Below are 16,287 nucleotides of genomic sequence, written 5' to 3' on the forward strand. Positions count from 1 at the left end.
AGAACTACAGCAGTCTCGATCATCTGATCTCACATGAAGCAAGAAATTGCGATGACCAACAGTGACATGTGCAGGTGCTGTAGTGCTGTCCCATTTCTTAAGGGTAAATTTTGAAGCCCTTCCCCTTCACACTCTGTTTCAAGGGCCAAGGGGAAGGGGTAGGGCTACAAAAATAGAATTGGGATTGGGCCTATGTGAATTTCTGCACACACTATAATCTACTGTTTTACTCCAAATAAAGCCAGACATTCTTTAGCACAGGCCTATCTAAACGATTAATGCTGCCAACTGAGGATCAACAGCAAAAATGACACACTCTACCTCTCCCAACAGGAAAACCCAGCAACAATCATAAGTGCATGAATATATGCTGTGGTGGCTTTGCAATTAAAAAAAATGGGATTATAATGGAAGTCAAATGGGCAAAAACAGCACCAACATAACCAAAGGGGAGTCAGTGTGAACATTACACAAGGGTTAAAAGACAAATCATCCAGCCATTAGTTCAGATGTGTCTGTGGTTGAACGCTAATGCTAAGTGAGAGTGGAAACGAACAGGGCCATGAATGATCCCTGCGGAGATTCTCATTTCCCATCATCCCCTGAGTGGGTGTAAATGTATGCAGAATGGCTTTTAGATGAGATCTTCCAGTAATTGTTGAGTGTGTGGTCAGTTTACCTCCTCGCTCGGCCCGTCAGACGGTCTTTACCCTTCGCTTTACTGCAAACCACTGAAACGCTTTTCCCCTTTCTGTCCGACGCCTGATGACGAGCTACAAGAACAAAACACACAGATGAAAACAACATTATTTGCCCACCTGTGAGATTTTTTATTTATTTTCAAATATTTCCCAAATGAAATTTTCACAGTATTTCCTATAATATTTTTTCTTCTGGAGAAAGTCTTATTTGTTTTATTTCAGCTAGAATAAAAGCAGTTTTAAAAATTTGTAAACACCATTCTAAGGTCAATATTATTAGCCCCCTTAAGCAATATTTATTTTGGATTGTCTACAGCAGTGGTCCCCGACCACCGGACCGGTATCGGCCCATGGATTAATTGATACCGGTCTGCACAGGAAATCATTAATTATTTCAGTTTTATTTTTAATTATCTGGACCTGAATGATCTTTTATTTTGAAAAAACGTGTTCTCTCAGTTGCATCTCAGTCACTTGAGCGCCCAAACTTAACCCACAAGCAGCAAAATGAGTAAGAAACAGACAGATGTCTTTGGAAATTTTCTTTGCGAAGGGAAAAGACTCAGTAGCTATGATTCCATCCAAAAATGCGAATAAACTTCATGCGCAAAACTGGATTATCGCATAAAAGTCGTGCGAATGAAACATCGTTTCCATCCAACGAGTCAAAGCGAACAAAATCGTCACTTCCTGATTAACTGGCGCCAAATATCAACAGTAAAAACTGCATTTGCCGCAGTAGGAGAAGCTGCATCAATCTTTTCTAAATGAATGCGCCTCAGAAGACAATCCTGACAAGCAGTGAGCGCGCAGTGGCGTTTGAAGGTGTCAGACGTGGCGCACAGGCGCTCTTCATTCTGGAGGTCATTAATAATGTAATAACACTAATACTGAAATGGTAAGGCATTTTATAATGATCAAAACTACATTTCAGATGTTTTATAATGTGCTCAGCCTGACGTTTTATCCATTCACACACATTTTAAGCATCACATGATCTCTTTTAACAAAATCGCATGACCTTTTTTAATGCGCATGCTGGAGTTTGTGCGGTAAAAGTGTTTCCATCGCAGTTTATGCGCATCTTTTCTTATCGAATAAAAAGTTTATCCTACTCAGTTAGGCGCATAAGTTTTTTATACGCATTTTCAAAATTTATGCGCATCATGGAGTTTCCAACAACTGGTTTTTTATACGCATTTGCAAAATGCGCACAAAATAGGTGGATGGAAACATAGCTAGTGACTGACCCAAAAACTGTCAAGGAATGTATCCACATATGGATTAAGTGTTTACAAGTGCCAAGGCCTGTGATGGAGCTCAGATGGAACTGTTGTTTTGAGTTTACCTTATGATTAAAGTTGTTGCACGTACGCCGGTACCTGCCTCTAAATGAGCGAGTTTTATTTAGCTACTAACTTATCGTTCAGAAAACAGAAAAAAACAAGAGAATAAACTCGACACAGGAACATAAAAACCTACTGCCAGCGAGCATTTCAGAAGTGTTATTGCAGATAACCACACAAACAGCAGTATAAATGCACGGCTACGCACAAGGCGACATGGGTCACGTCGATCACTCGACACAAGTATAAGCCAGTCTTTATAGGCTGTTCACATATAAAGTCTTTTCCGTGTGCAAGTTCATTATTTCAAATGTAGGTGCGCGGTTTGCGCGCGCATCAATGACTGTAAAAAATATGGACGACGCGACAGCCCTTTTTCCCATTGAACGCCTTGAGGGCAAAACGCCTGCTTGACGGGCACAAACTGTCGCAAAAGACTGCTGAAATTGGAGCCAGACATGCGCAGAAGGACTGTCTGATGGAGCCAGAGGAGGAGCCGCGAAAATGAGCAGAGTCGAGCTTCCAATCAAACGCTTTATGTAAAATCCACTACGCCCCCCGAACTTCTCAGCATGCGTTTGCTGTCATATCAACACAAATGGATGTAATAATAACGTTAACAAATATGAGGGTTTTATATATTCAATCGCGCCAGCTCCAGGCCGCAGCGCATAACTTACTCGCGGCGTCGCGGGCTGATTACGGCTCGCATGCGGCAGCGCCTGCTCGCTCGGCCGCCGCATCTGGCTCGATTGACTCGGGCTGGAATCGGGCAGTGAGTCCAGGCATCCGGAGTAGGTCCAGCAGAGGTAGTCAGTCTGAGCTCTAAGAGATAAGTCTCCGGCAGGCGAGAATCTAGCCGGAACTGTGTTTTGCTATCTGGGTGGCTAGGCGTGTATCAGCAAACTAATAAAGCCCGAAAAAAGCCCTGACCTTAGCGAATAAACAGTGTTCCACCAGGATCATGTATGTCAGAAACTATAGTTTACTGCTGAACTCATTTTGTCATGGTAAAATAACACAGAAATCGAATAATAACACTTCAGTCTCCTGCCGAAGCTCAGACGCCACGCTTTGAGAAACTGTCAATCACAGCTGTCAATCACGATGACACGCCCAGCATTAAATTACTGCTAAAAACAAACTGTTTACACAAATGAAGATCTGCACCTATTTCAGCACAATAACCAGTGCCTTAATCCACCAAAACCATCTTTCGGGACATTTTATTGCAAGTGTAATTAATTTTTTTATTTGGGCTCAAGTCTCCTTCATTAACACGGAGGAGGCGGGCTTTATGACTTGTACTGCAGCCAGCCCCCAGGGGGCGATCTAACGGCCGAAACCTTCACTCAAATGTAGGCTTGCGGCACACTTGGCGCGCATATATTGGGAATGATGTGCTTGCAGTGCAATGCATTCGCACCTTCCAGGCGCACCTAGTTGAAATCATCTCAACTTTTCAGAATGCCGTGAGCTCACCACGAGTCACATGACAAAAACTGATGATCATACTTTCATACTTTGTGCAAATTATACACATTTCAGTAGGATAATTACATCAGACAAAAACAAAAAACCTAAACACTGCAGTGCGTTATACATAAAAATTGTATCACATGTGCAGCCATGTTTTCTGATTGTCTTTTTTTTTTGAGATAATGGTTGATGGTCATCTAAAAATTTGCGTAGATCCACTGCACCTCCACCCACCCAGGCTGCGATAAGATTGACAAACGTTGACCGGTCCACGATGATAAAATAGTTGGGGATATGGCATAGTGACATTTTTAAAGCTGTATGAGATTCAAAAGTTAACATTCATATTATTATTAATCACCTGTTTCTAAAGGGTCTGTCTCTAAAAGTGAGGGAGATGTATTTTAATTTCTGTACCTCTGGATTCTTCTGATCTCAGATTTCCTCTTCTGGCATTTCGACTTCCTATAAAACAGAATATTTAACCCAGAACAAACATTAACCAACACAACACAAAAACACAGACTTGTGTTTCAATCTTTTTGAGTTTGATCTGAAAAGGATTGGGGTATATGCAGAGCTAGTGTTTTCCCTATCGATAAACGTCCGGTGAACGGTTAATGCGACTTCTTTCCATTTCATACGGTGCCTTTGACAGCATCGATGTTGTTCATTGATTCATTCATGTTCTTTTTGGCAGAGTCCCTTTATTAATCTTGGGTCGCCACAGAGGAATGAACCGCCAACTTATCCTGCACATTTTTACGCAGTGAACGCCCTTCCAGCCGCAACCCACCTCTGGGAAACATCCACACACATATTCACACACACACTCATTCACTACGGACAATTTAGCCTACCCAATTCACCTGTACCGCATGTCTTTGGATTGTGGGGGAAACCGGAGCACCCGGAGGAAACCCACGCGAACGCAGGGAGAACATGCAAACTCCACACAGAAACGCCAACCGAGCCGAGGATCAAACAAGCGACCTTCTTGCTGTGAGGAGACACATCGATGTTGTAATGTAATTAACATATAATCAGTTATATAGACTTCATTAGGCTGTTCAAGTGTAAAACGAGATGAAAAGCCGCTTAAACACAAGTGCCGTCCAGGGGTGCATTTCCCAAACAACAACGTAACTCGTAGCTGAACTATCATGGTACGATGCATCTTTTGTGAATAGAACGAGTGTTTCCCAAAACGCATTGTTTCTCTGTCGCAGATCCATCGCTTGAACCACGTTAGTTACAACGTAAAACGCCCATATTGATGCTCTAAATGGGGTGGAGGAACTACTTCTTTAGAGAAGAACCCCGTCATTTCTTTGTGCAAATTATATTGTCTTACGCAAACACACATTTAAAATAAAATCCAATATTAGTTTTGGTAAAAACATTCGATCGCTACATAAACTCGCGACGTAACATAAATTTGCATTTAAATAATAGGTCACCTATCGCTTTAACCATGAGGCTGTGTGCCAAATGACATCAATGTTTTCAAAGTGCACTGAGAAGGGAGCACAATCGTAAACATGAAGATCACTAAAACTGAACTTTAAAAATAGTAAAAAGCAATTTACACCTAAGAGAGATGACTAATTTGTTTTTACTTTTCGAATGTTCTAATGGCCCGTTTCCACTGAGTGGTACGGTACGGTTCGGTTTGGTTTGGTGCGCTTTTATGGCCGTTTCCATAGTCAAAAGCGTACCGAACCAAACCGTACCGTACCCCTTTTTCGGCACCCTTTCGAAAGGGTCCCAGACAGGAAAAAAGGTACCAAAAGGTGGAGCTACACGTGCAGCTGAACACTGATTGGTTACACAGATACGTCACGAGCTCGTGGAGCTACACAGAACGTAAACAAAGGAACCGCCATTTTTTTTAAATACAAAGCCGAGACATTACATGGAAATACTATATGCGAGCGGTTTTCGCTTTCTTCCAGGAGCGCGCGATCGCTTCTATATTTGATATAACGAACTTCTTGAGCTGATGCTAAAAGGAGTGTGATTATTGAAGTGTCTCCATCATCTGATCCATTCAGAAAAAAGGACAAGCGCGAGAGTGAAGCGGGAGTGAAACGCGGGAAAAAAAGAGAAGCCGTCAAAACACAGGAGCAAAAGTGTTTTAGCAACCTGAATCATGAACAAACTGCCATGATTATCTTCGTCTTTTGGACTATTATGAACTTTGAATGACAAAATGACTCTCTAACAGAGCTTACATGTGCTGCTGAAGATTACAGACACAGATGAGAGGTTTGCGCTGACTGTGGGCTATATTGTGTGTGGTTTTGAACTCTAAGTACTAAATGTCTTCTGTGTGTAGTTTTTCTGTAATTAATAATATATCGGAGACTGTAAGGGGCTGTATGTGTTTATATATGTTGCATTTATGTATTTATTTTATATAATTACAGACGTTACAGTAGCCTATTCACACTGTCATTGATCTGCAGTTATAATCAACTCCTGTTCATAGAAAAGTTAGTAATAAACATTTTTAAACAAGTATTTATGTGTGTAAAGTGTCTGTTTTGTGAGAAGTGCTGCTCATTATGATATGTGAGCGGCCCGTACAGCTTTACTGCATGACGTCGACTTAAACTTTGTCATACACCACGCCCACCAAAAGGGTACCTTTTGTAGTGGAAACGCAAGCCTGATAAAGGTGACCTGTACCGACCCGAACCGTACCGTACTTTACCAGTCAGTGGAAACAAGGCATAAATGAATAGGGCATAGGGGGGATAAGTGGGAATAGCCAGGAACTATGTGTTGAACTACAGCTCCAGAGGTATAGTTGCGAGTGCTCAAATTTGCGACGCAGTTAGGGAATGTTCGTTGGAGCGATGGATTTGGGAAACGGCAAATCAACAAACTATGTTTGTAACGACAGAACTTGCGACCTTAGTTGTCTAACGATGGTTTTGGGAAACGCACCCCAGAGCAGCAGCAGGCGAGCGCAGAAACTCCATTGAAAATACTGGGGTAAAATACATTTCCATATTTTAAAGACATGACACAGACAAACTAAATTGAATGCAGTGCTGCTTCTTGTACATTTCGAGACTCACTTTATATCGTATAATAATCAGGTGAAGATCATTGACTTTTAGAGAAAACAAACCTTAAACGTGGCGATTTTGTAACGGCATACAGTTCACCAGAAGCGCTTTAACAGGGTTACAGAAAATTAAAAGTCCTTCTGCATATATACCCTATAGATAATAGTAATCTGAAAAAGGCTTGCTCACCTCTGTTTGATACTCCTCCATGCTCCTTTTCAGAAAACCTACAGATAAAACACATTGAAAAACACACACAAACAAAAACACACGGCAACTGAACATGACCACAGAATTAATTATTGACAAAACTAACACTAATGGATCAGGAGTGAAAGAGATGAAGCCATGCATGCAGATGTGTTATATTACAGTCAGCTCCAACAATAATAGTATTAGGGGTATGAATGATTCGGCTTGGCTGATATATATATTTATGACTCATTCCAGGGGATCACGGTGGCTCAGTGGGTAGCACGATCGCCTCACTGCAAGAAGGTCGCTGGTTTAAGCCTCAGCTGGGTCAGTTGGCATTTCTGTGTGGAGTTTGCATGTTCTCCCCTTGTTTGCGTGGGTTTCTTCCGTGTGCTCCGGTTTTCCCCACTAGTCCAAAGACATGCACTACTATAGTTGAATTAGATTGGCTAAACTGTCCGTAGTTTATGAGTGTAAATGATGATAAAGCATATGCTGGATAAGTTGCCGGTTCATTCCGCTGTGGTGACCCCTGATTAATAAAGGGACTTAGCTGAAAAGAAAATGAATGAATGATTGAATGACTCATTCCAGAATTGCGGGTACATTTAGGCCTGTTATGATAAGGAATTTTTGTTGTGTGATCTATTGTTACAGAAATTGCAGCGACAAGCGATATTAATGTCATTTAGAGATCACATGAGCAGCAGCTACGCTAATTATTTTCTTTATTCTCTATTTCCACCTGGGGATACTCATCACAAGGCATCTAGAGATTGTGCAGCGCCACTGATGTGGTCCAAGACCTGTGAAGAGATGATGCCAACCATCAAGGACCTCAAGGATAACACGTATGAAGAAATGATGCTAATCATAGAGGACTTCTAGAGGTCTCCATAATCCTGGACCAGGTCGTATCCTGTGCAGATGCTGTGGTGGTCATAAAGGAGTGGAGAGCGTGAGACTGATTCCTGAAAGACCCCAGTGACAGGGACTCTGCATTGATACCGTACTCACACCTGCAGCTTCTCCACGATGGCTGCCCAGTGTTCTCCAGCCTCTGGCGTCTAGACTGCAGCTCTGCACAAAAAGTTTGGCCAGAGGAGAAATGGTCGTGCCCAACTGAGCCTGGTTTCTCTCCAGGTTTTTTCCTTTACTTTGGTTAATTGGTGATGTTTGTTCCTCCATTGTCGCCACTGGCTTGCTTGGTTTGGGACTCGTGGAGCTGTGCACGGATGGATTTACTCTTCAGTGTTTGGGCTCTCAGCAGTGAAAATTAAATCACACTGAACTGAACTCTGAAAACTGGACTGACACTGTTTCAGTTTACTAGAACTTCAATGTGAAGCTGCTTTGACGCAATCTACATTGTAAAAGCGCTAGAGAAATAAAGGTGAATTAAATCATTGATTTTTAAAGAAAACAGACCTTAAATGTGGCGATTTGATAACGATATACAGTTTACCAGAAGCACTTTGACAAGGTTACGGACATTAGTCCTTCTGTATATTAGGGCTGTGCTATTAATCGAAAATCCGATTTTGACTTCGATTTTGGCTTTTAACGATTATGATAAACCATTAATCGAGATAAACGATTATTCCATGATGTACCGCCCCCTTTCCAGTTGTACACGTGTGAAAACTCTTTGCCTCTGCAAAGCTCAGTTCCACGTGAAAATGACAAAGCATGTGCTGTAATGCAACTTTTGCAGCACGCGATGCGCATCATTCATATTTTTAAAAAAGCAAAAGAGCATGTGCTGTTGTGTGTGTGTGCATGCCACGCTTAGCCTCGGACAGGTAGTGTGTGTGTGTTTGCGCGCGCTGCCACGCTTAGCCTCAGACAGCAGAGCACACACACATCTAACGCGATCTTAAAGGTTCAGGACACCCTGGATAAGTTTTTTTTTTTATTAACAGATGTGTGTGTGTTGAGCATCAGTTAAGACAATGTTAGCACCTGTCAGCTTTAATTGTGGGGAAAACTGGATATTTTTGAGCTTTTGTCAGCTCATTTCAGCTTCCGGGTTTAAAATGATTTTTGGGGCGGATCAAAATCGGCGACGTAGCGCAGTACTGCAAGTGCAATGATGAGGCGTCGGTTTCTCATTATTATTCATAGCGGAGTTTTCTTATCCTATGAGAAGAGCCGGCTGCTTAATTATTCATGAGAGCATGACAGCACGCGCTTTCCGAAGGCAAGGCAGACGCAGACGCAGACCTGCCAGACCAGTGCCAAGCTCAAGCTGTGAGACACGGACCCACGGGCACGCAGTAGCCGTTTATGAAGGCTCGTATGTGTTTGTTTCCATGATCCACGGGGTTTGTTGCATGTTTTTCCCCGCGATCCTGTCAGGGCCGATCATACAGCAAAGCTGTGTGTGTGATGCAAGCATTTTTGTCGGGAGAGCAGCACGAGAATTAGAGAATGGCGGATGCTGTCTTGTATCAGGAGTTCATTCACATTCAGACACATCACTGTGCTGCTGTGTTTGCCTAAATCCTCCAGATTACCAGAAGGGCTAATGGTTAAAATAGACAGGTCAGGAGACCTGCTGCACTGAGTCTGCTGGATACGGGGATTGAGGGAGAAGTCCTCATTTATAGTGTTTACATGAACACGATTATCTTTATAATGATATAAATTGTGGTTGTGTGTATATGAAATTACAAATAACAAATGTAGCAGGGCATTAAATCACTGTTCATTTCTTTGCATTTTAACTTTGTGAACTATAAACTCATGCGTCTCCTCTTTGTGTCTAATTTTGTGAGCTAACTGACAACAGCAGTTATTCGCTCCCCTGCTCCCCTTCTCCCCTGCTGGCCACGCCCACTCCTGCCCTATGCTCGCGAAGCTCCACGCCCATTAATCATGCATCTTTTGAAAAAGTTCTGAAGTAGACTTTAACCGAAAGTGGGGGGTGTCATGGCCCTTTAATGTGAGCGCTTTAATGGTCAAATACATGCACATTTGTGTCAGAGCGCGGGGTTTAGTGATTATTCATAATAACCCTCATTTGTGTAATAAACAAACAAGTTGAGAATCAAAAGACACGAGAAAGAGAAACAATATCAGAAACGCACTATTCTTAAAGTTACAGCGTGCGGTATTCCTGCTGCTGCTGACTGTTTTTATCATTAATCAATAATAAAATTAAAAATACAGTGAAGATGCCTAAAGCAGAGTTTAAACATAACAGATTTAATAACTCATTTCTAATAACTGATTTCTTTTATCTTTGCTATGATGACTACATTATATTTTACTAGATATTTTTCAAGACACCAGTATTCAGCTTAAAGTGACATTTAAAGGCTTAACTAGGGTACATAGACAAGTCATTGTATAACAGTAGTTTCTTCTGCAGACAATCAAACATATATATTGCCTAAAGGGGCTAATAATATTGATATATTAAAATAGGTTTCAAAATATTCAAACCTGCTTTTATTCTAGCTGAAACAAAACAAATAAGCCTTTCTACAGAAGAAAAAAATATTATAGGAAATACTGTAAAAAAAAACCTCTGTTAAACATCATTTGGGAAAAATTAATATATAAGAATAAATTCACAGGAGGATGAATAATTTTGCCTTCAACTGATAATCGTTCAACCAAAATAATTGTGATTATGATTTTTCCCATAATCCAGCAGCCCTACTGTATATACACTAAAATAAAAAACAAATGAGTAAATAAATCCTTGCACTGAACATTGAGAGTGCTTTTCTGTCTTCCACCTCCCACAAAACGGTTCAGTCTTAAAGCGTCTCCCTGCCCTCAACAATCTTTAGTGTTTGCAAACCCTGCCAAATAAGGCAAGGCATCCAGAGCACCCTAAAAATAACCTGCGTCACGTTCACTGGATAGAGCTCAGGGGGAACATTATTTACCCACATGACCAACACTGAAGACTTACAGACACTTGTTAACATTTGGCCTGAAGTCTTGTTTGTGGTACGGCATGTTCGAGTTATGAGAATCAATATGGGTTTCATTAATGATAAAAAAAAATAATGAATATACAATTAAAGTCAGAATTATGTGCAGAATCCAGAAGGGCAGGCTGCAAAATGCCTGCGCAGCGTTACGCATAGTGCGTAAATATTTTTGAGCAATTATCGAACTGTCACTATCGTTTAATCAAAAAATTATATATCGTGATAATTATCGACATCGAATTATCGCCCAGTCGTACATATTCGAATTTAACCACTTTATTTTAATTATCCAACATTCCTAAGGCAAATAGTTTTAATATTCAAAAAATAATAATCTGATCTCTTTATAATAAAATAAACATCATGTTAAAGAGACTTTTAAACTTACTAAATAAAATGTTACAAAGTGTGTCTAATGGTAAAGTGTAAACGCTGAACTTTAGGGTGAATAATAATGATACAGTAAACCTCATTTTCGCATATGTTGTTATTCTGTGGTGGTTTCCTTCATTTGCGCTTGCGCTCCCTTGCCCGCAACCTTTGCAACCACCAAACGTTTTCTCAGAGGATGACAACCGGACAAATCACTGCTGCAGCTCTGATACAAACTCATGGAGAAAAGTATAAAGCACTGCAGCGCTTAGGTGCGCTGTGTTTGTCTGAGGTAATGAATCGATTGTTATTACCAATGGTATCTGGATACAGTCTTTATGAGATATGAGATGCAAGCTGAGATTGCGGATGCAATGTCAGACGCAATGTACTCAATAGAGTGAGTGACGTCACTGTCAGGGGTAGGGTTAGGGGTTGGTTAGGTGAGCACATTAAAAAGCATTGGATGCAGCTCAGATTGCACTGCACCAGGTCTGCATCCAGACCCCTCTCGTTATTACTGAAATGTGTATATTCCATATAAAGTGTGAAGCAGATTGGTTAGTTCTGCTTACATGAATCACAATGCGCACACAGCATTTGGAAAAGTTAAGATGTTTTCAACTAGGCTGCAGTTGAAACACAATACGCCCTATCATACACCCGGTGCCACAAGGCGCAAGACGTGTTTCTATGACGTGTTGCTATTTACAGACCATATTTCCTGTTTTCCACCACGTTGTTTAAATAGCAAATCCATTTGCGCCACTTTGTGGACTAATGGGTGTTTCGGTCTAGATAAGAGGTGTGTTAAGGCGCATTGCTGGAGCAATGCTATTTTGAGGAACTAAAATAGACTGAGAGCAGGTCTAAAGTCCAGCGCAGAGCGCGTCAGTTGTGCATTTCGCTTGCACATTGCTTAAAACATGCAGGATGTGCAGCATATGGGGCATAGCCTTGCATAGCAGGTGCATAGCAAGTGTATCAGTATATAACTCAGTTGTTTGAGCACACTTCGTTATTATTGTTCATTTATTAGTTTGCTGGAAATTAGAACTGAATTTAGAAATAGTTTTAAAACAAATCTTTGCGCTTAACAAACGAAATTAATTATGTATAGGCTAATGAATGTCTGTGCGTACAACACGTTTCCTTTTCCACGAAAAAATAATGAGGAGGCTCATCTCTCATTCTCGTGCTGCAGATGCTCTGTTTAACTGTTTTCTCGCTAGAGAAGCGTTTAGTTTTTACACTTAAAGGGCACCTGGGTTACCCCTTTTTTCAGATTTAATATAAGTCTTTTGCGTCTCTAGAATGTGTATATGAAGTTTCAGCTCAAAACACCCATCAGATTTTTCATTATACCTTTTACAAGATGCTGTTTTATACTGATTTCCAGCAGGGGGTGGTTTTGTCGTACTGCGCCTTTAAGACGAGTCTTTCCCGCCTACTGTTTCTACATGCCTTCCCGCGTGCTTTAATCTCCTCCCTCCGCTGCGTCAGACAACAGACAGACTTAAAGGAAGAAGGTCTCACGTAGCGTTTGTGAGAAATACTACAGTAAGAACTAACCTTTACTAATCAGTATTGTGAAGTTGCATTGATGAGTCACACACAATATCGTTACAAAGTTCGCACGCACGCGCGCACACACACACACACACACACACACACACACACACACACACACACACACACACACACACACACACACACACACACACACACAGATGCACACGCACACCGCAGCTGACACACACACACACACACACACACACACACAGATGCACACGCACACCGCAGCTGACACACACACACACACACACACACGCACACACACACACACACACACACACACACACACACACACACACACACACACACACACACACACACACACACACACACACACGCAGGCAGGCAGGCAGACAGACAGACAGACAGACAGCACTGTTTTTTGATCTCAAATGTGTCAGGATTCAGGCTAACCTCCAGTGCTGTGTGGATATCTGTTATGCTAATGTACAAAATAAACCTGATTTAACTTCCACAAACCGGGTTTGAAGCGTCTTCTTTTATAAATGTTCGGGAATGTGCTGATGAAGTACAGCTGAAGTAAATCGCTGTAATTAATTACACACATGCACTGTTTTAAAACACTTTAAACATGTGAAACTCACTCTTAATCACATTTGATGATGATTGCTGATCCTAGCGAACAGAACAGACCTTTTATTCCCGCTTGCTTTGCGTATGTCTGCCTGGTCTTGTTGACATATACACGTGACTACTGGAACATGTTAATGCGCGCAGCTGTCAATCAATTCGGTGGGCGGGGGGACCGCACTCCTACGTAAAGTTGCGGTCGGTCTGAAAACCGCTTTAATTGGTCCACCATTTTTATGCTGTTAAATTGAAAAAAAAAGGACTGGGTGTGTTTATATCACCCCAATATGATGGTCTATACACTATATATACACATATATTTGTCCAAATAGCTTGAAAAGTAGATTTTTCACCATAGGTGCTCTTAAAAGTCTGTCATGTAAATAGCAAATGCGCTATGGCGCGACGCAACTGGCTCTTAAAGGGAATAGGAGATGAGACTCTGATTGGTTTATTCTCAAAACACACCTATAACTCATTAAGAAAATAAGCTCAACACTGTTAGACAATGCGCCATGGCGCAAAGCAGATTTTTCCGTCCTTAAAATAGCAAAAGTGGATTCTAACACGCCCTTAATGCTTTTGCGCTTTGGATTTGGCGCCTAGATCATTAAAATAGAGCCCAACATGTGCATGCGCACTCCCATATGCGCGTTGTGCAACATGCGCCTCCATTAAAGTGGCAAACTAACACCATAAGCTTATTGGCACTGCTTCCAAGCTACTTCTCAGCAGCAACGTTTTAATAAAACTATAGCGCTTCATACCAAACTTTTTTTAATCGATATTGACAATGGTGTTCAGTCATTAAATACCGATACCAATTTTATCGTCCATCCCTAATTTTAAGTACACACATATATTAAGTAAAACAATGTGATGAATCATGATTAGGGCTTACTCATAATACAGTTGCTTTAAATTTAGCCGAAGCGTGTTTGTCTGTGAATTAAAGTGAATTATTACTACCCATTTAGTAAGATAAATTATTATGCAACACAATTAGATTTTCAACCAGTTTCAGGCACTTTATCTAAAAATCGAACCACAATTCAAACCTTGAAAACATTAGACTAAAACTCCAGCATTTTTAAGGATTCCCAGCCCGTGTATCAATGCAGATAAAGTGAATTATGCACACATAAAATTAAACAGCGGACACTGGCTATACGCCCACTTTGAGTGACCTTTAATTTTAAGATCATCCAGTGCTGTTTAATTCAATTACTTATATCGAAGTCATCCATGTCTCATGACCTCAGCGAACAGAGGCATCTGACCCGAAATATCCTTCACTTTTAAAGAAGACACGATTCATAAACATTCCCAGCAATCTTTCTTCATAGGAGTCACTTATTTCCATTCTGAGTTCTAGTTCAGTGTAGATCAGATTCATTCAGTAGTGCAGATTAACATGACATTTTAAATAGTTTGACATATTTTACGTTTTTAAAGTCATTTGAGTGTAAATAAGGACCTTTTATAATCTCGGTGACATTAAACATGATTCCAGTTCACTGGCATGTGCAGATAAAGGCCAGAGATCATTCAGGAATGTAATGTGACATTTGTCAGAATGAGATATCAAGCTATTTAAGGCTGAAATATCCTTTTTAACCACAACTTCATTATAGAGGTTAGCAAAAAAACATTTTAAAATTAAATAAAGTTAAAATAAATAAAACGATAGAAAAAAACTAAATTAAAAAAGCAAACATTTTAATTAAAACAAATAACACTATTAATAAATATATACACACACACACACACACACACACACACACACACATATATATATATATATATATATATATATTTATATATATTTATGTATGTATATATATGTGTGTGTATATATATATATATATATATATATATATATACATATACATTGTTATGCACCAAAACACAAAATATTGACAGTTTCAGAGTAGCCTATATTAGGCTAAATTATTTTCTTGTAATGACAATCCATATTACGCCCATCAGTTTCACCTTTATTAATTTAATCAACTCCTTTGACCACAATGAGCCAGGCTTTACAAACTATTCGCAGCACTGAAAGTATTCCCCTTGGAAGAACAAACTCCGTCGCAAGGATGAAAGAACAGAAACTCATTGTGAGAATAATTTTACTTATTTTTATATTATTTACACTTAATGCCAAACTGAATCCATTTATCCACTTATTTAAACTAACAGGAACAATTAGTCTTGGAGAAAGCTTTTCATATTGTCATGGACGCGACGTGCAGTTTGTGAATTAATGGAGAATGATTGACAGGCGCAGCAGCGGAAGGAAGCGCTAAACTGAACATGAATTTAACCACATGAATATTCATCTGTGCTTCACATTAAACTGTAGAATAGCTTCAGAACATTTGGGATATAGTAGGCCTACATGACAACTTTATATTGCCTTATAATAGGCTACATTCATGGCTTAGGTGGCTTATAAACACAGAATATAGCACATGGGCAAGATCAGATTTGGATCGGAACCAGCTGGCCGATACCCGATCCAGCAAAAATGAGCGGTATTAACCCAATATTCAATCCAAGCATTGGGAATGGTGCGTCCCTGTCGTTTACATTAAAAAAAATATTATTTAATGTTTCTTTGATGACTGTGCAATTAACAACAAATTTAGAAAGCAAAAGCAAAAGCCAAATTGCTGACATTTTAGGAGATTTAAAGTGTCACGAAACACCAAAACACATGTTTTGAGCTGTTGACAGTCGTATATGTGTCCCACACTGCTAAAAAAAAACATTAGGACACAAATATTTCACAAAAAAGTGAAAATTTGTTGTTTTTGCGTTATTTCGAGCAAATTTCGGTTTGAAACTAATTTTTGAAGCTGCGTCACGGCCATGAGATCTTAGCGTGTATTCCAGCGTGTAGACTGGACGTCTGTACCTGGGAGTACCGTATTACGTCTCTGAGTGTGCTGCATTAATGCATGAGTAAGGCTCGGTTCAAACCAATCAGCTCGCTCTATCG

General features: G+C 40.3%; 1 protein-coding gene across 12 annotated transcripts in view; it reads right to left on the reverse strand.

Moving 5' to 3' along the window:
• Positions 1-16,287, reverse strand: part of ccdc9b (coiled-coil domain containing 9B) — an 87,628-nt gene that overhangs the window by 11,751 nt on the left and 59,590 nt on the right. For all 12 annotated transcript variants that reach the window (XM_068214496.2, XM_073928018.1, XM_068214494.2 and 9 more), the window contains 3 exons: positions 6,793-6,830; positions 3,944-3,991; positions 680-773 (listed from right to left, as the gene is read on the reverse strand). In XM_068214496.2, the coding sequence (XP_068070597.1) occupies positions 680-773; positions 3,944-3,991; positions 6,793-6,830 (180 nt within the window). The remainder of the gene's footprint in view (positions 1-679; positions 774-3,943; positions 3,992-6,792; positions 6,831-16,287) is intronic.

The sequence above is a fragment of the Danio rerio genome, chromosome 17 (assembly GCF_049306965.1).
Source record: "Danio rerio strain Tuebingen ecotype United States chromosome 17, GRCz12tu, whole genome shotgun sequence".
Classification (NCBI taxonomy): Eukaryota; Metazoa; Chordata; class Actinopteri; order Cypriniformes; family Danionidae; genus Danio; species Danio rerio.